The 27,554-nt window shown below is 43.1% G+C and overlaps 1 protein-coding gene across 1 annotated transcript in view; it reads right to left on the reverse strand.

Annotated features, from left to right (window-relative positions):
* The window catches only part of LOC144798635 (cytochrome P450 2C20-like), a 190,085-nt gene that overhangs the window by 104,242 nt on the left and 58,289 nt on the right, over positions 1-27,554 (reverse strand). The window contains exons 3-5 of the mRNA XM_078669601.1: positions 21,317-21,469; positions 20,409-20,569; positions 19,635-19,808 (exon numbers count right to left, since the gene is read on the reverse strand). Of these exons, the coding sequence (XP_078525727.1) occupies positions 19,635-19,808; positions 20,409-20,569; positions 21,317-21,469 (488 nt within the window). The remainder of the gene's footprint in view (positions 1-19,634; positions 19,809-20,408; positions 20,570-21,316; positions 21,470-27,554) is intronic.

Below are 27,554 nucleotides of genomic sequence, written 5' to 3' on the forward strand. Positions count from 1 at the left end.
AGGAATGGACAGATCGAGTGGTCACGTGGTACCGCTATATTGATGCCCGGTTCATCATTTGGAATGGGTCGCTAGATACAGCATAAGATTTCATTAAGGTATTGAACAGGAATGAGGTCAATTTTAGAGTTTACGGGTGAAATTAGCTCTGAATCTGTCAACTATCATGATCTGAATATCTATGTGGAAGAGGGGAGACTTAACACTAGACTTAACTGCAAGACTACCGCGGTTAATTCCACCCTCCATGCCTCAAGTAGCCATCCTGTTAATCTTATCAACAGTTTCCCCTACGGGGAACTGTTGACAATAAATAGGAATAGCTGAAATGTCACCGAATTTCAGGCAGGTGCCAAAGACAGCATGAGATACTTTAAGGTACGAGGGTATAGTCAGTCAGTCCTGGACAAAGCATTCAAGAAAGCTCACTCTCTGGCTAGAGAGAAGCTATTATTGAGTAGAGATAAGGAAGCGAGGAAACCTCAGGTTAAGGGAAGATAAATTCCACCTTCTAACATACTCAGAGAATGAGAGTGATCTTAAGAGGATTCTGAGGAAGAACTGGCACATTTTACAGACAGCATAATAGGGAGGGATTTGCCATCGAACCCCCTTGTTACTTTCAGGAAGGCGAGATCATTGAAAAATAACCTTGTCCATAGCGATCATATTACTGATACCCCCAGATCTACCTATGGCTCATTAAATCGGTTTTTCCCGTGTGGAAAATGTAAGGCCTGCAAGGATAGCAAGAGGATCCTTACATATGATATTCCATCCATAGGAACTCGTAGAAGTATCAGAAAATTCCTGACTTGTTCTACTCCCTATACTGTGTACTGCCTGACCTGCCCGTACGGCCTGAGTTATGTACGCAGCACGATTCATCCGACAAAAGTCAGGATTTTGGAACACAAGGGCAATAGCCAATGGAGATGAAGCCTCCCAAGTTGCACTGCATTTTCATAAAAAACATCAGCGCAACAGGGATTTGCTAAGCTATTTCTGTCTAGATCAGGTGCCAATCAACCCACAGGGTGGGGATAGAATCATTAGGTTACGGTGGTTGGAATCCCGCTTCATAATTGACCTTCAGACAAAATCACCCCAGGGCCTCAATAGTAGTGAGGAACTGGCGGTACATTTGGGTGACTGATGGTACTGTCTTCATTGTCAATGTGTGTGTCTGTATATATATATATATATATGGTAATCATAACAATGAATTGTAGGCTGGAATAACTGTCCATATAGCACTGTGCACTTTATGTATATATAACACTGTTTTCATGAAGATATGTCATCTTGCTGACAAACTGAAACTATCTAAATTGTTATTTAATACTTATTCACTTTTAAGACTTTTAGCTTTTAAAAATTGTGTAATTACTCACTTGTGCACGCGCTCCTCTACCGCTGACCACAGACCCCTGCTGGCCCCCCCGCAGCCGATTAAGGCGCTGCTACGGGGCAGAAAACCGAGCAAACAGCCGCCATCTTGGGGGAGGTGTGAGGGGACCGCTTCTGCTGCCTGGCCACTCCCACCCTCGTCCATTCTGCCTCAAATGTCAGGCCCTCACAGGAAGCGCAGCGGACGGGCGCAGCGGGCGCGCCAAAGGCGCGCCAAAGACAAGCACGTCTGTGCCCGTCCGTGACCGACCGGGGCCAGGGGCAGGAACCTCTGCGGGTATCTGCATCCGAAAGCACTATAGCTCCGTAGAACTTAGAAACCTATGTCCTCCCTTAGAAAATACCTGTCTGCACAGTTTAAATATTAAGAATGGAGAAAAGAAGTATGCACACTGCTCCTTTTCTGTCAATAGACAACTCGGGGCCAGACACAAAGGTAAGATACTTAGGGCCAGATGTAGGTAATTTTTATTTACCGACCTCTTAAATACCGAGTCATACCGACTCGGTATTTAAGAGGTCGGAAAATAAAAATACCGAGATGTAGGTAATTGCAAATGTGCAATTACCGAATCGGAAACAGTCGGTAATTTCCGATGTGGTAAATACCGACCAGTCAATGCCCATGCATTCCTATGGGCTTTGAAGCCCATAGGATTGATTGGGCATATACCGGTCGGTATTTACCACATCGGAAAATACCGACTGTCACAAGGGTGCAGGGGGTGTCACTTTGACACCCTCTGGCACCCCCAAAAGAGGCTCGGGTGCCATGTGGCAGGCATACCTGCCCTAAGGGCAGGTCTGCCTGTCATATGGCATAGGTGTGCATGCACACATGTGCATGCACACCAGAAACGGTATTTTACCATCAAGTAGTATTTGATGGTAAAATACCGATGTTGTACTGCTTGTGGGACTCAGAAGAGTCCCACCTACATACCAATTGTCCGGAATCAGTAATGATACCGACTCGGTATTTTACATACTCGGTAAATTTACCTACCGGTAAATTTACCGAGTCTGTAAATTACAGGGACCTACATGTCAAATTGCTTTTACCGGGTGGTAACGGCCGAATTCGGCCGTTACCACCCGGTAAAAGCCTACCTACATCTGGCCCTTAATCTTGCCCTTCTAAATTGCCGCTCCCTAGGAAAACATACGATGGAGATACACGACTACCTAATGGATGGTCAGGTGGATGCCTTATTCCTTACGGAGACGTGGCTGAATACCACATCGGCACCAGACATACTGGCGGCCCTCCCACCGGGATATGACATTAAGAGAATAGACAGGCTAAAGGGGAAGGGGGGAGGAATTGCCATAATACACAAACAAGATCTGGCCTGCACTTTAGAGGGAAGGGATCTTGCTAACAGCGAAACAGGGTCCTTTTCCATCTCAGTGCTCCAAGGGGTACTGTATCAAGGGCTTCCTGATATATCGCCCCCCGGGGCCTGGAACCAGTTTTGCCACCCAACTGACACGAGAGACTCCTCCTCCTAGGGGACCTAAACTATCACCTTGACGACCCTAGGAACACTGAAACTCAGGAACTCAAACAGGAGCTAGCAGGCATACAGATGCCGCTTAAATCAGAAAGACCCACTCACTGTCAGGGCCATCTCCTAGATCCTATTTTCGCTAATTGGGACACCCTAACCGTAGAGCCCCCTACCCCTGTTATCTGGTCAGATCACTTCTTAGTCACATTCCGGGTGGCGGTCCCGGACAATGGACCTCAGAATGAACCAAGCTCCGCTAATATACGAAGGAAATGGGCAAAATTTTCCGCGGAGGCATTTAATAAAACTATAACATCAGGAGGCCCCCCTGAGGGCGAAGAAATAGAATCCGCCTGCATAGCATTAAATCTGCGACTCCTAAAAGCGCTAGACTACACAGCGCCATGGATTCAAAAGGCCCCGGCGAGGAGATCCAAATCCGCCCCCTGGTTCAACACTAAACTACGAGAAAAAAAAGCTAAATGTAAAAGTTTGGAGAGGAAATGGCGGAAGTGTTACTCCGAGACAGAAAGAGTTGAATATAAGAATGGCTTAAAGATATACCACGCACTAATCCGGAAAACTAGGAAATCCTATTTCTGCACTAGAATTAAAGACGCAGACAATTCCATGAAGGAAATGTTCCTAGTCTATAGGGAACTCTCTGATCTCGCCCCACTAGCAGCCCCTATGACTGGATCTGTTAAAACTTGTAGTCAAGTAGCAGAGTTTTTCGCTAGCAAAGTAGACAAAATCTACGCTGGCTTCCCAGACACAGCCAGAGTAGGTGATGGGATGGCAGAAAGCACCTTGAATATACAGGAGAATAACTGCCTCTTGGCATTTCTAGTACCTTCTCAGGAAACAATATGCTACATAGCATGTAGCATCAAATCAGGCTCACCGAGTGATCCAGCAACCCCAAAAAGACTCCATGGCAGCATTACCACCCTGGAGCCATATATTAGTAATCTCCTTGCTCTCTCCTTTAAAACAGGATTAGTCCCTACTGCATGGAAAAGAGCAATAGTACTTCCCTTGAGAAAAAAAACCTATTAGTCTAGAAAAACTGGACAATCTACGACCTATCTCCCTCCTCCCCTACTTTGCAAAAATTGCTGAGAAAGCTGTCAACAAACAACTCTCGGCGTTTGCTGAAACCAACGGACTGCTCCACCCCTCACAGTCGGGATTTCGAGCTTTACACTCGACCGAGTCGGCCCTGCTATCTTCAACGGAAGCCCTACGAAGGTATGCAGATGAAGGCCAGACGGCGGCACTGATTCTCCTCGACCTCAGTGCCGCTTTTGACACTGTAGCTCATCACACACTGCTACAGTGCCTTAAAAAGGGAGGGGTGAGAGGAAAAGCCTGGGAATGGCTTAAATCATTCCTTACAGATCGAACCTTTCAGGTCGCTCAGGGCCAGTTCAGGTCTAAAGAAATTAAACTCAATCAGGGAGTGCCACAAGGCTCCGGTCTCAGCCCCACCCTATTTAATCTGTATGTGGCCCCAGTAGGAGGAATTATAGACACAAATGGGGTTGAGATAGTGTCGTATGCAGACGATACGCAACTGATTGTGACCCTAACGCAACCAGAGGAGCAATGCGCTAACAACTTCGCGTCTTGCATGCAGGAGATGGCACGATGGATGGCGGACAACTGCCTCCGGCTTAATGGGAATAAGACGGAGGTATTGATTGTAGGTAAATCCCCATCAGTGTGGACCTCAGCCTGGTGGCCGGAAGAACTGGGTGAACTACCCACACCTAGTAATCTAGTAAAGAACTTAGGGGTATGGCTAGATAAAAACCTATCGTTTGACCACCAAACCAAACAAGTGGCAGGCACCTGTTTTGGGATACTGCGGGTCCTTAGGAAAACGCTGGACCTTATGCTCATACCGGTATGCCAGACCCTGGTCCATACCTTAACATCTAGGTTGGACTATGGAAATGTGCTGTATCTAGGGGCCAGCGTAAAAAGCCTCTTGAGAATACAACAAATACAAAGTGCAGCGGCCCGCTTGATCCTACAACTACCCAGAAGGGCATCAACAAAAAAAGCACTGAGAACCCTTCACTGGCTCCCGATTAGGGAACGGGTAACTTTCAAAGCCCTATGTGTAGGACATCGTATCCTTCATGGTAGAGGCCCAAGGTATCTGCATGGGCTTCTGAAACGATACGAGCCCACCCGCCAGCTTAGATCATGCGGCACTGGGCAAGTACAGGTCCCGAAGGTTAAAACAGCTAGAATGGGCGGGAAATCTTTTAGAGTCATGACCGCTAGGATATGGAACCAGCTACCAGAAAAACTGCGTCTGGAACCCTCGGAGTCTAACTTACGAAGAGACCTGAAAACAGTTCTCTTCCCCAAAGATTAAGACCGGATCAAGGACTCGGCAAGCTATCATGCCATGGACTCTTGGAAACAGCTGTAGCGATCTGCGCGGGGACACACTTGCTAGTGTAACAATGCGCTTTACAAAACACAAATAAATAAATAAATAAATGGTTGAGCACTATTATTTTGTTTTAGGCACTAGGATAAGTTGATAGATTCATTCATGGTGATATGCTTCGGTATTATAGGCATATAGGCAATGATTAATTCTACAGGTGTACATGGCATTAGTAGAAAAGATCCATTTATGGAGTAATGTGTATTGAGAAATAATTTTAAAACTCAAATTACAACGTTTACTTTGACTGTATAAAGTAATCAATGTGGAATGCAATTGTGAAAATGTACTGAAGCAGTAGTATTTTTACCATGTTTATTAATGGCTGCTATGCACATGCACTTTATAAAGCGAATGGTGATGCCTTTAGGCTGTCAAGTGATCAAGGGAGGGATCTCCCGAAACGCGTTATGGCGGCAATGGCTGAATAAAGAAAGCACGATAATTATCGGGTCCACGCTCGTTTGTTCTGCAGGAGTGGGAGGGAAAGCGAGAAATCAAGGCGGGTAATCTCAGGAACCACAGCACCAATCACAACACCCAATACAGCGTTGGAAAGGGCAGTTGCAGCAGAAGGACATAGGCTATGCAGACGCCCACCATATACATTTAAAAGGTAAAAGAACCGTGCCAGCAAAGTAGTCCCTTGTGGGCGTGTCTGCGTTGTGCTGTGGGCGTGTGCTGGGGGCGTGTGGTATGTTCCGCCCTTCATGCCATGTCTCATATCGTGTGCTGTGGGCGTGTGCTGGGGGCGTGGGCGGGGCGCGGGATTACGGAAAAAAAAAGCAAGCGTTGTGCCCAATATTTCATTGTTTTTTCTTCCCAGGTTCTGTACATTCCAGTTCCGGGTGCCCACCCTGCTCCCTTTAAATACCCCTGCACCCCATAATCATAACCCACCCTTACTCCTTAAAATACCCCAACACCCTTAAACACTAACCCATCTTACCCCTATAAATATACCCTGTACCCCAAACCTACCCCTGAACCCTAAAAATACCCCTGTACCCCAAAACCCAAACCTACCCCTGAACCCTAAAATACCCTTGTACCCCAAAACCCAAACCTATCCCTGAACCCTTAAAATAACCCTGTACCCCAAAACCCAAAACTACCCCTGAACCCTTAAAATAACCCTGTACCCCAAAACCCAAACCTACCCCTGAACCCTAAACTACCCCTGTACCCCCAAAACCCAAACCTACCCCTGAACCCTAAAAATACCTCTATACCCCAAAACCCAAACCTAGCCCTGAACCCTAAAAATACCCCTGTACCCCAAAAGCCATACCTATCCCTAAACCCTAAAACTACCCCTGTACCCCATAACCTAAAACTATATCTGAACCCTTAAAATACCCAAACACCCCAAAACATACCTCAGTACCCCAAAACATATACCCCTATACCCATACTTACCTTATCCAAACATTTAAAAAAAAACATGCTTTTACCATTCATGCATTTACAACGAATTTCATTGTAAATGTATGCGTGGTAAAAGCATATAAAATGTAATGCCATGCGTTATAATGGCATTGCGGAGTCATGGTACTTTCGTAATGAAAGTATGCGGAGTGATGGTACGCGGAAAGAAAGTTGCGGAATAATGGGTGCTTACCCTCCCCCGGTAAGTACATTGGTGGCACGGCGGCCCACATCTCCAGCATCAAACTCATATTTTTTCACCACCGATTTGAAAAATGCACAGGTCTCTCTCATTGATGGCCAGCACCGACATACACTTTTAGACACACCTCCTGCCACAAGTTCTAGAATTGCGAACTTTAGAGCTGGGGAGCTACGTTCGAATCTCGGCATCAGCTCAACATCCTGTGATTCCAGGCAAATCGCTTTGTCTCCCCGTGCCTACCACAAATGAATGTGTTCTTCTGTAATGTAAATTGTGCTCATGCCATGTTGTCGAGTTCGCGCTATATAATATTGCAAGGAAAAATAAAGTAGGGAAACTCGACTACTACAGACACTACTGAACGCGCACTCTTAAGTGCATCAGCAGTGCACTGTGAATCGGAGCGTCTCACAGGCCTGTCACAGATAAGAAATGCTATCAAAACGAAATCCTACAAAACAATATACTACTGGCCGGCAGCAATTCATACCCGGACAACGTCGGGACGGGCTGCTAGTATATATGTGTGTGTATATATATATATCTCCCCCAAACATCCATCTAACTCCAAAGAGTAAGTGGCACGCACTCATGATCGGTATGAATAGGGCTAATTTATTTGTTCAGGTCTCCCACGACCCCGCAAAGACAGAGAGACGCGTTTCGCCTGCACAGCAGGCTTTATCAATCTCATTTGGCGCCTTAAATTCAAAACTATATATAGCCCTCCCATCTAGTGCAGGCACTGATAAACATGAAGAACAGACTACATAGGTAAATTCCTGATTGGAAAAAACATTCTCAGCATGTTGAATCGGTAAAGCGCATAGTGCAACAAGTCAATAAATATGAAAGCAGCATAATACAAAGCCACATTATTATGTAAATAAAAAATGTTGTCAGTGCATTTTCAGACTGGGAAAAGAGCATATAAAAATAATAACATTCCTAAGTGAATTAGTAATTAATGCAAGTACGGCACCAAAGCTCTCAAAATATGCAGCCCACCCAATGTATCTTTAAAATTACGAACTTTAAAAGACGTGCTCATTGTTGCTTTCATGAAGGTCGGAAACACACATCTTGCCACATGATTAAAAGGAACACATTTCCCTAGATAACAGAAACGGTGAATATGGCAGGAAACTAATATCATTACTGTTGAGAAAAACCATCTGAAACACATTCGGGAGATAACGGTCTTGTAACAAATTCACGGGGCTCAGATTGCACCAACTGAGTGCACTTGCGACCTGAATGTCAGCCTCCGGGCAGTCTCTACTAGCTAGAACTACAAGGTCCAGAATCCCCTTCAACGGAATTGCCAATCAAAATCCGTGCAAGAATTATTACAGCAGTTTCAAATGGTATATGGTTTCTGTTAAATATATATATAAAATAAAATTGATTCTGATTTTTTACTTGATTTTTGTTGTGATTTTCATTTTGTTTTCTGAATAGCTCGGTTTCATGATTATTAGGGAGCGAATGTTAGAAGAATAGTGTATATACACTGTGAATACGCAGTTTGTTGATCTCTCTTTTTTAACTGGAGATGGGGTAGATTAGAGGGCGATCAACCTCACAGATGATTAGTTATGCGTGTATGCTCATGTTATATGAATCCTCCTTTGTGAATATTGTAAATATTGTATATATTGCTGTCCCTATTTATTATCCCTGCTGGGCAATATGTTTTCCAAGATTATCAACTTAACTAATCTATTGAAGGAGAGGGTCTCTTAATGGAGGCCCATATAGGGTGGAATTGTGTTGTGGGAGGCTAGCATTAATTATGCCCATTCAGGGCGTTATCGGAGTCTGATTTAATTCATTTTTGCTACCGGTTATTGAGTGTTGGGCTGAGCAATGTTACCACAAGCACATTATAACATTAGCGAAGGAGCATGTGCTGCATTTCTGGTACGATATTAGACGTATTAGGAAGTTATGTTGCCATTGCGAGTCACTCTCATAGAATGACACTCCAAGATGGCGCTGCCCATTTAAGCAGCTTTCCGACATTACTTGTGATTGCACATGTTGTTTGTTGTTTTTATTTTTATTTTTTATTTTTATTGAAAATAAGATAGAACAAAACAACAAAATAAACTTCACAAGGCAGAAAGTCATTTTCGGGGACCATGGAGGAACAGGGATTAATTCCATTACTTATGCATACAGTATTTCAAATATCAATTCCAGGGTAAGAGGGGGGCAGCAAGGAAACCGCGCAGTATATTCAGTTAAAGTGCGAGAACCAGGAATGTCATCTAGGGAGACAATGGGATGTTGAGGGTAAAGTCCTGAGGGGGGGTACATATATTCCCACGATATGCATTCCATTGAGACCAAATTCTGCTCCATTTCTTAGGTCTGCCCCGTGACAAGTACACCGTCTTTTCTCTGAACATGCACCAGATGTTGTTTGTTGTTGATGTTGATAATGAAACTGCGTTAGAAATTATGTTTAAAAACTGGGAAATCCGACGTTTTCGGTAAACATAGAAGAAGGCCGTTGCCGAAACGCGTCCGTTTGAGTGCCTGTGGTCCGTAAACATAAAATAACGGAACCTGCCCCCGTGAGTGTGGTCTTCCTTGGGGATTACCCTGGACCGGGAGGAGAGTTGGAGCTTTGATTGATATGCGGATGCACCTCTGCATTTTAATAGCACCCGTCTATGAGTGCACCAAGTGGGTGTACTTGGAGCGAGGATATAGATCTGTAAATCCACAAGCTCTGCATACTTCTGCCATCTAGTGTTGGGCCCAGATATTTGCAACCAGTTTTTCTTCCAAGTCACATCTGTCATGACTACAACGTTTGACCACAATGCAGAAGCTCACTGGCTCCACGTTAGATTGTTCACGCCAGACATCAGTCACAGACTTCCGCAATGCGGCTCTGGAGTCAAAACAAATATATGCACTGTTTTTTTTTTTTCTCAGGTCCAGTAGCTGCCTCTTCCACCTTTCGTTGATATCAGCTTCTGCATCGAGGAAAGCTTCCGTTCGCACTAATGGGACCTCAGGACCAAGAATCAATGCCAATGACTCCTCGAAACATCGAGCTTTTGATCTTCCATCTTCTACTGAGATACACTTGTGAATGCATTTAGGACACCGTTATTGAACCACTCCATTCTATGCCTGTACTAGGTTTATCATGACATACCCTTGGACCAACCACCACGAGTTTTGCAATTTCTGTCTCTCCTCAGAGCACAGAGACATCCTGTGAAGTTTGTTTCTCTTTCCGTTGTAACGAGAATCTCAGGTGTTGGAGGGAGGCAAGGTGGAATACCATAAGATGCAGCAGCAAATGTTGTGAGAGATGCCTGACCTGTTCAGAGCTGAAGATATGCTGGGCACTCAGGAGAAAGAGGATGGCCCTTCTGGTATTGTGGTAGGTCAAACACAAAAAAAAGTTACAAGAGTAAGAGAGAGGCCCCCCTCACCCCAAAGGGACAGGGCACCGGGATGACAATTAGTCAAATAAGGGATTTCCCTTTGGGTGCAAGTCAAACCTGACACTCAATTTGTTTCACTAAACACAAACATTCCTACCAAACATACACTAGGACCAATTTCACCAAAATCACCAGGATATTACTAAGTGGTATGCAAACTAAGTATTTTTATTATGATACTTAAGAGTTCTTTTAAAACCAGTCAAGATCGTACTAAATATGTGCAAAATAAAAATGTGAACAAAGTTATATAGTTCAAATCATAAATACGCCTATAAAACATTGCTTGTCCACAAAACAATTCTCTTCCTGTATACAATTCATCAAGGTAAATTTAATACAATATTTAAAACATAAAAACATTTACTACACTTATCAATGACCTAATCACAACAGGATAGAAACAATTTTGCTAGAAGGCAGAATACATTAGACAGTCATACTTGTCATTAGAGATACACGAATCAGAAACCAAATCATTGATCAAGATGTACTATAGCATATTAGATTTTCTTATTTCCATCAATGTTAAAGTCGATTTAGTGTCACAAAGACGGCTACAATGCTTTTCGGTGGGTTTTTGTAAATCCAAACCACCTTCTTCAGGAAAGTATTCAATGTCTCCCACTTTAAACATGTAACTGATTTTTCTTGTAATTCAATGGGGGAACTCGACAGTTTCACCTCAATTCACCTAATTCAAATGGAGTCTCTTTCGTAGACTTCTCATGGCCCAAAAGGTGCCAGTGCTGGAAATAGTACTCTATCTGTCTCGCTAGGGTCACACGTTTATGCAAACCAGCAGTGCAGCACATGCCAACCTCATGGCTGAAGACAAAGTTCACGTCCCACTGAGCTTTGAGTTTTAGGGTAAGGAGCTATAAATTCCTAAACTCCCTGCAACTAGTCAGACTAGCCCTCCTGTGGGAATCGAGCCAGAACAGAGCCAGGAACAGCCTAAACCTTCAGCACCTCCAGTTGATATGCCTCAAACTTAAGATGTTGTGTTGGCACTCTTGAAGGCTCCACCCAAGAGCACCAAAGTTCACCATTCTATACCGCCCGTCTGGCTCCAGACAGCCGCACTCGGTATCAAAATCCCCTCCATGGAGGTAAGAAACCATAAAAAAACGTAAAGCCGAAGCAGATGTCTAAGACCTTCCCACAACCGGCAACAAACTTGGTGCCGAAGATACCTCAACACCATGATATCGGAGGGGTCAGTCTACGAAATCCTGGCGGATGCCATGGACAAAATAGAAAAAAAGATCTTCATATACCCGGATACAGGCAGGATTCTTCCCAAACCACAAGCTCATGGACTTATCCTTATACCAAATAAGCAACTTCTCATTCGTGGAGGAAATGGAGCTTCTGCCGTCTACGCCCTTAAGCCCCAAAAGGGTCTGAGACTCAGCGACCACTCCTATGCCATTCCCTCCACTACCATCCACACTTCCTCCTCCACCATCCCTACTCCACCACACTCTACTCACCTTAGTCATATAGTACTGGCTGAAAGGTAGGTAGTCCATTGACTTCAGGACCCCTAAGATGAACCCTTTAGGCCACAGGAGGTGGTAACCCATGGAAGGATTATGCAGCAGACCCACAGGATTACCCAAACCAAGAGTCATACCCTGACAAGCTATCCCCACAGGATGACAATTCGGCTTACCATGCAGTAATTTAGAAGGTCATGCAGCACCACCACATAAAGCTTAACACAGTGGATGACTTTCTGGTCAACATCTTGCCAAACCGAATGCAAGGAATCATTTTTTATCATTGCTTAAGGGGATGCGAACCTCAGCCTGTGACAACTTCAAAGAGCCAGTAAAAGCCAGGTTGGCCACCCCACAAGTTGAAAACAAAAATATGCCTGTCCCAGATGGTCTGGCTTCAACTGAGGGTCAAGTAGTTCCATTTATCTTGTTAGTGCATTCTGCCTGTAAAAAGGTTTCTGCACAGGTCACAGGAGAGACTCCTCCGCCTGACAAGAAGTCAAAGAAGAATCGACGCTGCCTGTAAACAGGTAGCGCTCGAGGTAACCACGGACATTGGTGCAGTGCCAACTTAGGTGACCTCCTCTCCAGGTACGAATGCGAACACTGGGAGCAGATGGAGCGGCTAGTGAAGCACCTACCAAAAGATCACTGAAAACGGGGACAGAAGCTGGTCACAGAGGGGAAAAAGTGTTAGCAGCTTTAATATTAGGTGTGCCCATAATACCACAGGCACAGAGGCTAGGGGAATCAACACTAGCATCCTCATACACAGGCACACTTGGCTTAAGTTGCCAGAGTTCAAGTCCAAGGTGTAATAGCACCTCTTAAAAGTACCTTTGTTATGGTGACCATCTTTTCAGGTCTCAGGCTGACCAGAAGCTTAAAAATAAAAAAAATAAAAAAAAGAAGAAGATATGAACATAGCTAAGTCTAGGGGTGCCCTGAAATCCCCCAGTCTCAATTCTGCTTTTTGCAAGCAACAAACTGAAGGTGGTCACAAACCTGGATGTTCGAATGAGAGACCCTCTTATCAACAATACCAGCAGCCGTTTCAGGACCACCAAACAGCCCAAATTATTCCACAGAGGGATCTATTTATGCAATGGGCATGGAAAATGCGGAGGTTGTGCCACAAAGAGGTCCTCTGCTACAAAGCAGTGAGTCCCATTGCTTCCCTCCCAACAGCATGCCACTTTGAGGATCACCTCAGATCAATGGGTACTTTCCACTGTATGGGAAGGTTACTACCTCAAATTTCAGACCAACTCTCCCAACACCTCAGCCTACCAGTCTGTTCAGATCACCTTCACTTTCTGGAGGAAAGTACTATTAAAGACAGACAACGTGAAAGCCAGGTTCTACCACCAGAATCAGAGTGGCACCCAATCTTCCCAGCTTTCTGCGCATGCCCAACAGATTCGGCACAGGGCAATTTGCTACAACGTTCACCTGTTGGTGGAACATCTGTCTGAAGATGAGAATTTCTTTTGCGGGGTCTTCTTAGCAGGATGCATCAGCAGGTAATCAAGTGGGAATTCCACCCACAAGTCCTTCACAAGTACTTCCAACAGTGGAGAACTCCAACAATAGACCAGTTTGCTGCTGCCGGAAATGAAAGTTGCCAAACCTTTGCCTCCAGCGAACTGTCATCATTGGGCAATGAACTAATGATGAAATGGTCATGGATATTTGCCTATGCTTTTCGGCCTCTCCCTCTTATCCTGTACATGGTGAGGAATATGAGGCAGGTATCCATGACACGCATCCAAAGGTGAGACAACTTTAGTATTCGATGCACCTGGAGGTGTCACTCAATCTTCATGAGAAGCTCCTGCATACACCAGACCATTTCAATCAGCATAAGGGTCAGCTCTGGTACCCAGAGCCCATACAGATGAACCTTGCAATTTGACTCCTGAGTTCCTAGAGTTTGGTAATCTTCATCTCCTAGAGGAATGCATGGTTATCCTGTGGGAAGCGTGAAAGCCTGTTACTCAAGCTTGTTTTATGCTGCAAAGTGGAAAATATTCATGCATTACTGCATCTTAAAACAGTTACATTCCTTTCAAGCTTCTGTGCAGGAGATTGTTTCTTACCTCATACACTTAAACAAGACAGGCCTTGCCTACACTTCTCTATGCTTACACTGAACTGCAGTTGTAGCGCACCTTCAAAATATACAACACTCTTCCCTGTTTAGAATAACAGACATTAAGCCCTTCATGGGCGATCTAAAGAGGGTGATGCCTACAAAGACACCTACAGCACCCCATAGGAACCTCAAATTGCTTCCTACACAACTCAAAGGTCCTCTCTTGGAACCCCTAGAACCATGTCAACTTCAGTTCTAGTCTTGGAAGTTGGCTTTCTTAATTGTAATCACCTCCCTCGGATGCATTTGAAAGATTCAAGTTTTTGTAGCCTAAGAGCCGTTTACTCAGGTTCACAAAGAGAGGTAATTTGTCACACCAACCCCAAATTCCTGCCCAAAGTTGTTTCTCATTTCCTCATGAAGTAGACCATTGAGCTGTCTGCCGGTCTTAGTCTCAGAAGCTGGTCTAGTGGCTTAGTGAACTAGTGCATTCACTGTAGGGGTCTGTGGCCAACCTCTTGGTCATAGGTTCAAATCTCGGCGGGTCTACTTAGCCTTTCATCCTCCCGGGGTCGATAAAATGAGTACCACTGAGTTCGGTAACAATAAACATCTGTTATTCAGTGCCAAGATATCCTTCAAAGTAAACCTGCTCTTTACAAATACATGTTATGTTACGTTACAACCAGAGGCTCTAGCAGAAAGGCCCCATAACACTTTGGATATCAGGAGAATGCTTATTTACTACCATGATGGAACTAAGCCTTTAGAAAGCCTACTCAGCTTTTTTGGTACCCTTCGCCAAACCACGTGTGCCATCTCTAAAGTTGCCATTGCCATGTGGATAGTTACGTGCCACCAAATTTGCTATGCTAGGGCTATTTGCACCCTTCCCATGCCACCTAAAGCCCACTCTACATGCAAAAGGATACATGACATTTCTGTGTAACATCCCTTTATTGGATAACTGCAAGGCTGCTACTTGGTCAAAGCTCTATACTTCATCAAGCATTATTGAGTTGATGTTCTTGCAATTCAAGAGACTTTGGTTGACCAAGCGACCTTAAGTACACATTTTCAAACATCTGTATCACCTGCTCGCTAGTCACTTATTTGGTGAGGGACTGCTCTGTATTCTATACAGAGCATGTGTATATACAGCAAGACATGCTACAAACTGAAAATGTTACTTGCCATGTCATACTGTAGATTCACACACCCCTTTCCTACCCAAAAGCAAGCAATAATTACAGATATTTTCCAAGTCCTATAACTCTCTTTACTATGCACACCACACTGTCTCTTTGACACTGCGCTCCACTTACGCTACTCACCCACTGAGAGGAAAACAATGTAAGATAAAATCAGTGTGGTGGTGGACAAAAGATGGAGTCAACAACAGGTCTCGTCATGAAGAAAAACAAGTTGCGAACACCCAACCCTAACACTAGATGGCGGAGTATGCAGAGATTATATATACACACACATACATATACACACATACACACATACACACACACACACACACACACACACACACATTTGTATTTAAAATGTCCTTTCATTTGACAATGGGCTTTCTTTGTGTATCCTGTGCTTTTAATGACATTGTTATGGACTCTTATCCTGATGACTCATTCCACAGAGTTAAAATAAGTCACCTGTGCCTACCAAGTAAAACAAGTCTTTTGCCAAAAAGGTAGTTTCTCCTTTTCGATCATACCTCCAAAGGGCATCTGGCATAGGTCACATTACCAGCGGTGTGTTTTACTGCAATCATTTCATATGAAACACTAAGGATGATGTGTGCCAGAATATCCAAAATATAACCATTATGCTCACCTGAATTTGTTTGTATGAATTCATTAGGTTGGGGAAAGACCATGGGTACCAAGGATCAGACAACAGCCGGAAAAAAGCTGTTGGAATGTCTAGAAGGGAAATGCAGGCTGCAAGATACTTAGGTCGAGAGTGAAATACTATGCGAAGTTCGGAATTAGGAGGCACACAACCCAAATTGACTTTCCAATTTGAACCCTTTACACCAACCTACAGGAATCCTGACCTTTCTCCTTTGGTGCGTGGAAAGACATTTCCCAGTTTGAGATAATGTGAGCATAGGGGGACAAGTTAATTGTATGACAAGGTCAAGAGAAAGTCATCCCAAATGTATAAAATTGACTTTCGGCTCCAGGAGAGCAAGAAATTACAATGTTCAAGGTTTTTATCCTGGGTGATCAATGTTGAAGTGAAGCAAGGAGCAATATGGTCACAAACACAATCCAGACTTCTACTTCAAATTAGAACATTGGAATGTTGAGAGCTCCATTGAAGGCAGTGGAGTGACTCTGGGCTATAATGGCTGGTATAAGCCTTCAGCTCCAACATTCTAATGTTTGTTTTTCTCTTTCTCGCTTTTTAATTTCAAACATTGTACCATCAGTGGGTGGAATGTTCTAATAGCCTTATAGCCCTTCTGCCTCAGGGTATACCTGTTGGTATTGGCTCACCCTCATTATAGGACCGGACTGCACTCCGGCTCAGGGCCTTTGACAACTAGTATAGGCCTAGGCAGCAAGCTGTAAGACTATAGTAATAAGCATCGCAGAAGTCTGAACGACAGAATGTGTGAAAAATGATAACAGAAATGGGGGTGGGGAAGCAGGTGGGAGAGGAAATCTACACCAGAATTCACACCTCAACAATATGTCTGTTCACTGTAGGATACTGCATGTGTTTTATACAGTTTGATAAAAATGTAATTATACTCACCTGATAAACTATTCGTACGTTGGAAGATTTACAAGACACAATGTTACAGATATGTTGGGAATGTTTCTGGCTAAACAATTCAAAATAATTGATATAGGTTTTAGTTGAGGGGATGGATGGTCTCAGCTCAACTGTCCATCGATATCCGCAGGTAGTTACTAGGCACAACATAACTCCCAACTGCTATGCTAATGGTTGCAGCCTTCTGGGGCTCAGACAGGGAGGCCAGAGTAGAAAAGGATATTCACCCTTACAAAGTCTTTGCTGCAAATAGAAACAAGTTTTGTGAGGGCGAAAAAACAAATCACAGTATTTTTGCAGCTCACTATGCTAGTACTGTGGTCCCTGGTTCCTTGCAATGTGCGAAAAAGGAATTGCACAGGCATTCTTCAAATCCATACAGATTGCAAGAATATTTCTTAATGCTTTGTCATTCATGTAGTTGCTAAGCATCAAAACAGTTACCATGTAACCTTTAATTTCAGTAACCACTGGCACAGTATAAGCACCCCATGAGAGACAGCTAACACTTTGAGAATGAAAGATCTGCGCTTTAAAGGGGGCAGAAATTAGTGCTATGCCTGTAAGATGTATGCCCTGATTTCCTTTTTGCAAACTGCCTCATTTTTAGGATCGAGTCTTGCTTGCGAGACACTACTGTTTACTGAAAGGGCTCGGAGCATTGCTTACCATTCGTTAGCTTCAGTGTGACATATCCTTTGCTGGCTCCTAATTGAACAAGGCAGGCCAGGTGTCACTTCATGTTTCTTCTCTGTCGCATGGACCAAGCACAGATTGATTTATCTTGATTAGTGTCCTTCTAATGCTCGCGCTTTGATTGAGGTACTATTTTTATTATTATTACTTCTTCTTCCCATAAGAAAAAGCGCTATGTTGAGTTGGCTGCGTAAAAGAGCTTTTTCCCACTGCATCTTATTGCTTAAATCTGTATGCGTAGTGCACATGGTTATGGCTGTTCTTGAATTTATAATACATTTTTGTGACCACACTCTAAGGGGCAGTAACGTGTTTCAGGGTGTCCAGCACAGAGATAAAATACACCATTTCGATGCCACTGAATTTCGTTGGGCATAGAGACTGACGCCAGCAAAAGTTGACGTCAGTGCTTCCCAGCTTGGTGTGATCCTAGGCACCCCACTCAAATCTAATCCATTCCAATCCACGCCACTACAATCTAATTCATTCCAATCCACGCCACTCAAATCTAATCCATTCCAATCCATGCCTCTCCAATCAAATCTACTCTAATCCAATTTAATCTACGCCAGTCCATTCTAACTCAATCTAATGCAATATAATATATGTTATTCCACTCTTATCCAATCTAATTCGCGCCACTCCACTCTAATCCTAACCTATCCAACCTAATTCAATCTAAATTCTGCCAATGATATCCAATCTAGTCTACGCCATTCCAATCTAGTCTACGGCAATCCAATCCAAGTCAATCCAATCCAATCTACGCCAATTCAATCTACTCCACAACACTCCAGTCTACGCCACTAACATTTAGCCGTGTTAAACAGCAGCAAAACTGGTATACAACATGGTTAAAACACATCACTTGCACCTGTGAGACCCATTAGCTTTGCCAATGCTTGTTTGGCATTGCTATCCTTGTCCCAATATTTGTACTTTGTGAAAGCAGAGATAAAGGGCTGCTGTGTCATTCCAGAATATCTCTGTGTTCTGATATCACAGGGATCCACAAAATCAATCCTGACACCTAAATGTGAAGGCCCAAACTTTGCATTCTAGGGACAATGGAAATAGAACCCGCTCGATGCAAACACAGCACCAAAACTAAAAATCACTCTTTCGGAAAAAATGAAAGAAATTCATTCTGACTAGTCCGTTCTCCTTCACTGATGGAGGGATAGGAGGCTATTATAAATGCAGAGTTGCACTCTACACCTGTCATCACCAAGCCCAAACCAACAACTAACCTAATGTGAAGCATTACAAGTAAATAGCATAGGGATAGATATCTCTTTGTGTAGAAACAAAGAACTGTATAATATGAGTCTAGGTCAAAAGGGCAGATGAGAGTTGCACGGCCAAGCCAGACCTAAAAATCTATGGAGGTTAATGACTGCCCTCCTCTCATTTCTGCTACTGCAAGAGAACAAAAAAACACATAAATTATCTAGTTATCTAAGACACTTTAATAGCAATCCAATGTCATGTGCGCACCCCTGTAAGTTCTGGCTTAGGCAGCTGGATAAATAACAAAATAATCACATCTGCGTGGATGGCAAGCAGTGTTTTTGTGGACGCATGCAACTTCTGCTGGATCAAAACATGAACTCCTGGCTCCCAAATTAGGGGCAGAGCCGAAGGCAATTTCTAGCAATGTTCACATAATTGTCTGGTGACAGCTGTGCTCGCTAGCAAGACTATAAAAACTCCTTAATCAAATTAATTTGAATTCTTAACTCAAGCCTTAAAACTGCTCACCAGGAGGCTCTGTCTGTTTGACTTTGTCTCACCCAGTCACTGCCAGCCACTGCATTCTCAGAAACAAGAGACATATTGAATACTAAACTAAAATCTCCACTTCTATCATGATAATTAAATGTGCTGTGGATTTCTACTGTTTCATCATGACTAACAACCCTTATACACTTCAATCTCATCTGCAGTTTGTCTCCGTGAGACCACAGGCTCAGAATGAAGCCATACGGAGGAAAGATCGCAAGTCAGACTCAAACCACAATGCCCAAAAACCAAGTGGAGTTCTGGCCCCTTACCTTATCCATTTCCAGCAAGTAGGCATCAATGTAGTCACGTGGATTCTCAGCATCAAGTGTTTGTCTGTGCTCCTGGGTGGCCTCGTCGATGAACTGGAAGATTTCACAAGAATTCTCCAAGATTTTCTGGTGTGGCCCAGGAAAGCGTCTTAAAATAGGGAATATATTGACCATCTGAAAGAACAAGACACAAGGCTAAAATAATACAAATATGTCCTAAACTTCCAGCTTTCTAAATCCTCATACATCCTCCTCAATATCTGTTGCCTGTCTGTGGGCTCTTCCAAACACAAGTCAGTCTTAGGTGTCCTGTAGTAAAGAACCTTTCCTTATAGTAATCGACACTCTTCGATGCTGTATATTTTCATCCACTCTATCAAAGCTTCCATTCTGGGGTAAAGAACCCCAGCTAACAGGCTGCAAAGGGGTACCTACTGTGCATATGATAGGAATAATTTCAACAGACATATGCCTTCATATCTCTGATGCTGTGTTAGCCACTTTAGACCTACATTTTAACAAACCTGTGTAATTTGTTGCATTAGTTTAAGTGGCTCACATAAAACAAAACAAGAATACAACTAGTGAAAGGGTGACATAATCCTGTGTCCCAGTAAAATGGTGTCAAATGAACACCTTAAGAGAACATCTCTCCTACCACACAGGACTGGAAATAGTTTGTTGAATTTGTATGTATTACTTGCCGTGAAATAAAGATACTTTGGTAGAAGCGGGTCTGTGGAAGGAACAAATCACTGTAGTTCTTGGCCATACCTGAGCAAACAATCCTCCAGCCAAATGGACATTGTTGCTAAGCAGATGAAGAAGGTATTGGAATCTGACATCGCTGTACTCAAACCGATTTCCAAAGACGAGTGAGCAAATTATGTTGGAGACAGCATTGGTTACTTTAAACTGAGGATCAAATGGCTGACCTGAGGACAAAGAATTGGAAAGGAGGGTTCAACTCTGGGAAGTTAAAGAGCCTCTACCCTACATAAAGGATTACTTTGAAGTTCACTCATACAGACAGTGCACCATGAAGGAGCACTTCAAGCCCAGGAATTGGTGTGATTGAGCCCCCCCCCCCCAACACCAGCACAAAGCACCTGATACCATCAAAAAGACCCTGAAACCAACAAGGAGACCCCAGTAACCCTTAAAAACAGTAAATAACCCAAATATCACCAGCAAAAAGAAGTATAACCACCAACAAAGAGAGCCCACCACCATCTAAGAGCATCCAGCACCACTATATGACCCAGTACTACTACCAACAAAGAGTCGCCACTACCAACAAATAGCCCTTGTTGTCAGCAATGAGCTCCTGTAATAGGAAATGTCCACCAACTACTTCACAAGTTAAGAGACTATGCTCTCAGTATAGAGTCTAACCAAAACAAAATATCTGCCCCTCAAAAAAAAACCTTCAGCAAAGCCTCCTCGACACCAGCAAAAACTCATACCAAATCAGACAAGAACCCCTTCCAACACCAGTTGGCCCCATGGCCAGCAGAGCGACCCTGAAATTAGCAGTTAGGCCTAATCTCCGGCATATGTTGGGCCAGTCACCATTTGATAGGCCGTAGAGGGCCCTGGGCACCAACAGAAAGTTAACGTCATTTACAGACGGCCCTCGGACGACTAAAAACAGTACCTGAACAAAGGCAAAACTGTCCTACCTTTTGGCTCTTGAAAGGCCCTGATCAGGAATGTTGATTCCTCAGCTATCCGTGCTTCAATACTTTTCTTCCCCAAGCCGAAATTTCTTAGAGTCGTCAGAGCAAATCGCCGTTGTTGTTTCCAAGAAGGTCCATATGGGGCAGTCAGTATCCCTGAAATGAAAAAAACATAATTTTCAACATTCATAGGAAATTATTTCTAGGTTTTTAAACTAATGAATATTGTTCTTCCTCATTTTTGTTTTAAAGTCTGCTTATTTCATTACCAGGGAAGACTAGTACTTTAACCATATTTGTGATGAATAGTAGTGCATTACATGGTGTGGTTGTGCAACCTCACCGTGTAATACACTTACCGACCTCTTTATACCTGAAGGTTTCGTTAGAAAACCTTCTGCTCAACCCTGGGTATCTGTGGCTCTGAGCAGCAAAGCTTACTCAAAGAACAGTGTAAACCATTTAAAAAGCCCCAAAACAACTGAAGAAGAAACCAACAAGAAATCCAATACCAATTTATAAAAATAGACTGTATTTTTAGATATCACAATGAAAAAGACTCACCAGACGTTTCAGGAGATATAGAATTTACAAGGTACAGTAAATCAAAGTATTGCGCTCATCATACACAAAGTATGTTTCTCTTGTAAGCTTTTAAAATAAAAAATTATATTACCAATATATTGATCCCTAGTTTGAACATGCGAATACATCTTCTTCAGTACAAAATGTTTGAGTACTGGTTTTAAGATTTATGGGCACCACAAGCAATATTGCAGTTGCCTCCAGCATCAGGCATTTTGATTTAAGTACAGCTTGGCCATGGAATAATTGTGTTTACTTGTATATCCAATTTCCTAAAAAGTAACCCTTTTTATCAACTGAAACGTAAGCTCATAATGATAGTCACAGCACAGGTGTTTCATAGAGAGAAGCCAATATCTAAATAAAGAACAAAAGGATTGCGTTTGACGGATGCCGTTTTAAGAGATCAATTTAAGAAAGTTAGGTATTTATCCATGTGGCCACAGGCGGATTTTCCACGTTGCCTTGATTTCTGAAGATTTAATTTTGTTAATATGAATGTCAGATTGGTGAGGGTACAGAGCCATGTTTTTATGGTATTATAAACACAACTGTGAATAACAATGTAATGACTGTCAGATGTTTTATCTATTAAGTCCTTGAGAGACATAGTAAGTATTTTATATGACTGAGAAATGTCGACATGAAATGAACTTCATATCTAATGAAGACTGACAGCTTCTGCTAGATAAAGAATTTCTGAAGTTGTCCCTGGTAATTGTAACCATTAATCAAAGGCACCAGTTCTGACATAAAACATTTGTTTTTAATGGTCGGAAACCATCAAGTATTTGTTTATAATTGTATGAACTGAATGAGCCATACTGTAGAAAAAGAAAGCAAATTGTTTATATGTTTGACTTCGATTACTTGGTTTTAAAAGCCAAATATTTTGAAAAAGTTTAACAAAGTTAATATTTATAAGTTGTAACTATCAAAATCCTCTCATATTAGTGTGAAACATTACATGGTACTAGTAGTGTTGAGAGGTTCATTTAAGAGTGAACAGCAACATTTTGGAGACAGTAATACTGTCAAGCCAGTTATAATCCCTGAATGGTTTATAATGCACTGGTGTATAAAACAAATGGCTAAATTGTGTGCTGATAGTTCTCAATCTAAATTTAAACAAATGCTTGAAGAACATCCTCTGTCCCCCTCTAAATTTTCTAATTTGGAAAATCACATACTTGAGCAGTTGTGTGATAAGGATGAACACAATAGGTTTAAGCAGCAAGACTTGGCAGTGAAATCCCAAAACAAAATTCAGCATTGCTATGGAATATTTAGACCATCTGATATTTTTTTTAAAAAGGGCATCAAACCGGAAATGAAATTAGCAGAAGCAACAGAAAAATTATCCAGACTGGGAAATATGGGACAGTTCCAGCAACTCTTGCGTGGGCTGGATCTTATGAATAACTGAACCACGTCCCAGATTCAACTAGAACATTAAAGGAATTTAGGATGAAAGGGCTGGAATTTGTTTATATGGACAGCTGTGATAGCTTTTGAACTTCTTGTGAAGAAGAGTTTACCTGGAGTTTTATTGTTAATGCTGTGTCACACAAGGAGATAGGACTATATTCGTAACCAATGGCCAAGTCTATAGTTTAGGCAGACAGCACTTTACCATAAAAAGATGGTGAAAAACTGGTGGTTTCCTTTACCTTTGGTATACCGAGGGAGGCAAGTTATTCAGTCACTGAGAAGGAGCCAGTAATTTAGATTGCTACCAAATAGTCCAGACGGCATGACTGGAAATAGGAAACTGAGATATTACCAAAATTTGTTAGTGGATAGTTTTATGAAGTTTGGCGTCATGCTTCACCATGTATTACACTTTTGTAATTAGAGATCCTCCTGATCTTAGAAACGTAATGCTGACTGTATGTCTAGATTACATTTGGGGAGGGAAATGATGAGACTGATGATGATTAATAGTGGCAAATGTGTCAATAAAAGTAGGATATGTCAAAACAGAGTAAGACTCACTGAGTCTCGTAGAGCAGGATGAGAATTTGAAAGTGGTGAAGAAGGATGGCCTAGAAAGTTAGGAAAATTAAGACACTGCATAGTGTTACTGTAAAATATGATCACAGTTGTCAGATGATGCTGGCACTATGAGAAAGCTAGATAGGTTGATTCTGCCAGCAGTTATGTAGACGATAGAACTGTTACATGTGGTTCATTGTGGCAGGTCATCAATGAAAAGGCTGACCAGGATTGATATTTAGAGGCCTGAGATGGACATAAAGACTGTATTTTATGTATGTTGCATGATAGAATACACGAGGTTAAAGAAATATTTTTGTTGCCTTCAGACATCCCCGTGGATTAAAACAAAAGGTGAAGTTGGAGAGTGCAGAATCATAGAGTTTGGGTAGATAGGGGTATCCAAAAGCATTTTGGTAGTGACTATATTACAGAATACCATCAAATGAAATTTGTAAGAGTGACAGGAATATCAGGTTTCATCCCATTTTGATTACTATTTTTATGCAAAAATACTGTACAAAGTAGTGGTAGTGAGCAGCAATTCTCTGTTTTTATCAGTTGAAATGGGCACATTTCGCAGTAAAGGGTGGAATCAAGTATCACGATGACCTTGTATCATACCATAGCCAATGAAGGAGTTAGAGGATTTAACTGAGTTGTAAAATTATGTATAAAATAATCATCTAGATTGTAAGGAAGAAGGTGATGTTGTGGAATTATTGCGCAAAATACCTATTTATCTATGGAAGAGACTGCTTTATTATATAGCTTGGTAGGATAGTATGTTAAAAAGTGTGTCCAACCTGAACAGAAAGATGTGGAACAAGAGTGGTGCGAGTGATGAGTTAGCAAGTAGAGAGAATGTTGCGCAAAGGATGTAAAAGGGGCGATAGCAAACCTGGTGTTAGGGATAGTATGTTTTTCTTGTGTGTGCGTAGGCAGGTTAAAAGAAAGCCAAAAAGAATGAGCTTCGTTTTTTTTACCCAAACATTTAACCAGGCCCCCTCACACATTTGCATTACTGTGTTAACGTTTTATATAGAACACCTACAAAATACAGACGGAATGTTTTCCCTTATCCATAACTACAACACTGTTAAAGGTCAACATGAGGATTCATGTCACTCAAAGAAGAATGACTGATCCATTCAAACCAACCCTGTCCAGGAATCAAGCTTATGAGAGCAACAATGTTGGGTAGATGAAACACACTAGACGAGCATCGGTTCCTGATCCCAGAACATCGAGCAAGTGAGACCACATGAGCAGCCAAACCATGAAGTCGTGCCTGCCTCCCCCATAAAAAGATGCCAAGGTACCAAAGGAAGTAAAACAAGCATTGGCATTGCCAATAGGTCTCGCTTGTGGGACCTTATAAGCACATCTTCCACCTCATTATTTTGCAGCCTAGGCACATGTTCCAATGCCGCCCAGCGAGTGGCGCTGTTTCCTCACATGAGGTAAAGAAGGAAGAGAAATGCACGGCCGTGAAAGTGGCTCTCAGGGGCGCATTCCTTTGAAGTGTCGGGTCTGATGCAATTATGGGAGGCAGGCTGGTTAGGAAGCAAATGGCAAGGGAGGGAGGCTGAGGCTTTGATGTGGGGAGTCACAAGTGAAGTGAATAATTAGGGGAGGAGAACTGGCAGGCTGATAGGCAGAAGGCTCAGGCAAGCTCGTGCACGAAGGAGCTTGCTGTCACGTGGTTCACGTGAACTTAAAGGAAACCGCAGGGCAAGAAGCCCTTGGTTTCACGAGGATTTTGGCTACTTTAATTCTCGCTCCGCTCGATGCGCTTGCGCGCATCGATAGGTCGCGAGACCTAAAAAGCTGTTCATATGTAGGAAAGATGGAAAATACTGATGTAAGCAAAGAATTGATTGAGTCAAAGGCATAAAAAGGGGTGCCTAAAACCCAGAGAATGGATGAGAAGTGCCCTAAACGATAGCCGGGCTGAAGCTCCCAACCTTCAAGCTGTTGACTAGAATGCAGGAGAAATCAAAAGCTTTCTAGGACCGTCGGTTCTTGCGGATTCTGAAACCAGACCGAGAATGTGATGAATCAGACATCAAAAGGGGGGAGGGGAGGGAATGGGCAATGGCTGAACTCTAAATAGAAACCCTTCAGAGGAAACCCACTACAGGGGTCCATACAGCATGGACAGAAGAGCCAGAAAGGCCAAATGCATAGCGCCAGAAGCCGTGGGCCAAGGCCACTCAACTACCTCCCGCTACGCCTAACAATAAACAATGCTAGTCACTACAAAGGAAACCTGTCCCATCCTTAAAAATATAAACCCCCTCAGCCACATAGGACTCACAAGGGCATTCCTGAAAATAGAAGTATTCCTAAAAGGCCAAACAAACGCATAGAGTAAAACCACCACAGCAGGCAAATTGTAAAGTGCATGAACATCATTAAGGGGATGTACAGAAACTCTATAGATTGTGGAGGTATATTATTATATACACAGGCATCTTTCATACTGACCTCAAAAGGTATTATATGAAACCTACTGACCAGAGACATCAAAAAGGAGATGTTTGAAACCCATTATGATCAAACAGAGTCCAAGCCTCTCTTGCCTTTAACCAATAACTGGAACGCAGACAGTTTCATGAAGGTGATAAAAACTTAGAGATCATGATTCATTCTACCAAATGGGGACATGGGGAACAATCATGCTGCCCTTAGAAATGAGGTTGACTGACATATGAACATCCTGAGAGGAACTAAATGGTTTCTATCCCAAGGGGTCATCTTCAGAGATGCAGACTCCTGCAGATTACCATATCTGTTATCACTCTTGTTACCACTCTAAGCTCCCAGATCTACTTGCACTCACCTCCACCAGGGAACTTCGACATCTCTGGGGGGTAACGGGGAAGGTTTGCGTAGTTGCACTTACGCCTGCTTTTAGCAGTTGCCGCTCTAGCTTTAGCAGTGACTGGGATATAAGCACGGCCGCTAAACTTGCACCGGCATTGCTCTTAGATAATGGAGACAGCAGGACACTCTGTTCGTGTTTAGCGCTTTGAAAAGTGACTGAAAGATCGGTTTTTTAACCTTTGCCTTTTTAATTGTTATTGTGTGAAACGGTTTAGGTTTTTAATAGCCGTCCAAATTCACATTATCTACTTGCACTCACCTCCGCCAGGAAACTTGCACATCGCAGGGGGGTAACGGGGAAGGTTTTGTGTAGTTGCACTTCTGCCTGCTTTTAGGAAAACACTACGGTGCGGGATGCCGCTCTAGATGTTTAGCGGTGACAGGGATAAAAGCACGGCCGCTGAGTGGCCGCGCAGCGTACGCACGCAGCGGGCACGCTACCGGCACGCCCCGAGGCTCGCCAAAGGCAAGCCAGTCAGCGCCTAGCCCGTGCAAGTTTAGTCCCATTAGTTTTTAGGTCTCGCCTGTCGATGCGCATGCACATCGAGCTTGCGAGACTATTGGGGCTTAAACAGTCTTTAACCAACTTGCAAGGAATCGTGGCGATTCCTTGCAGTGCCCGTGAAATTCAAGCTTAATGCGCATGCGCTTAAAAGCGCGTGCACATGCCCCCAGCCGCCTGCCTGCCCCTGCTGCTTTCACACCCTCTCGCCGTCTGTTCCCCCTGCTGCGTCATCAAAGGCTTTCACGGCCGGCCGGCCGTGCTTTCAGT

Source organism: Lissotriton helveticus, chromosome 12 (assembly GCF_964261635.1).
Source record: "Lissotriton helveticus chromosome 12, aLisHel1.1, whole genome shotgun sequence".
In the NCBI taxonomy this organism is placed as follows: Eukaryota; Metazoa; Chordata; class Amphibia; order Caudata; family Salamandridae; genus Lissotriton; species Lissotriton helveticus.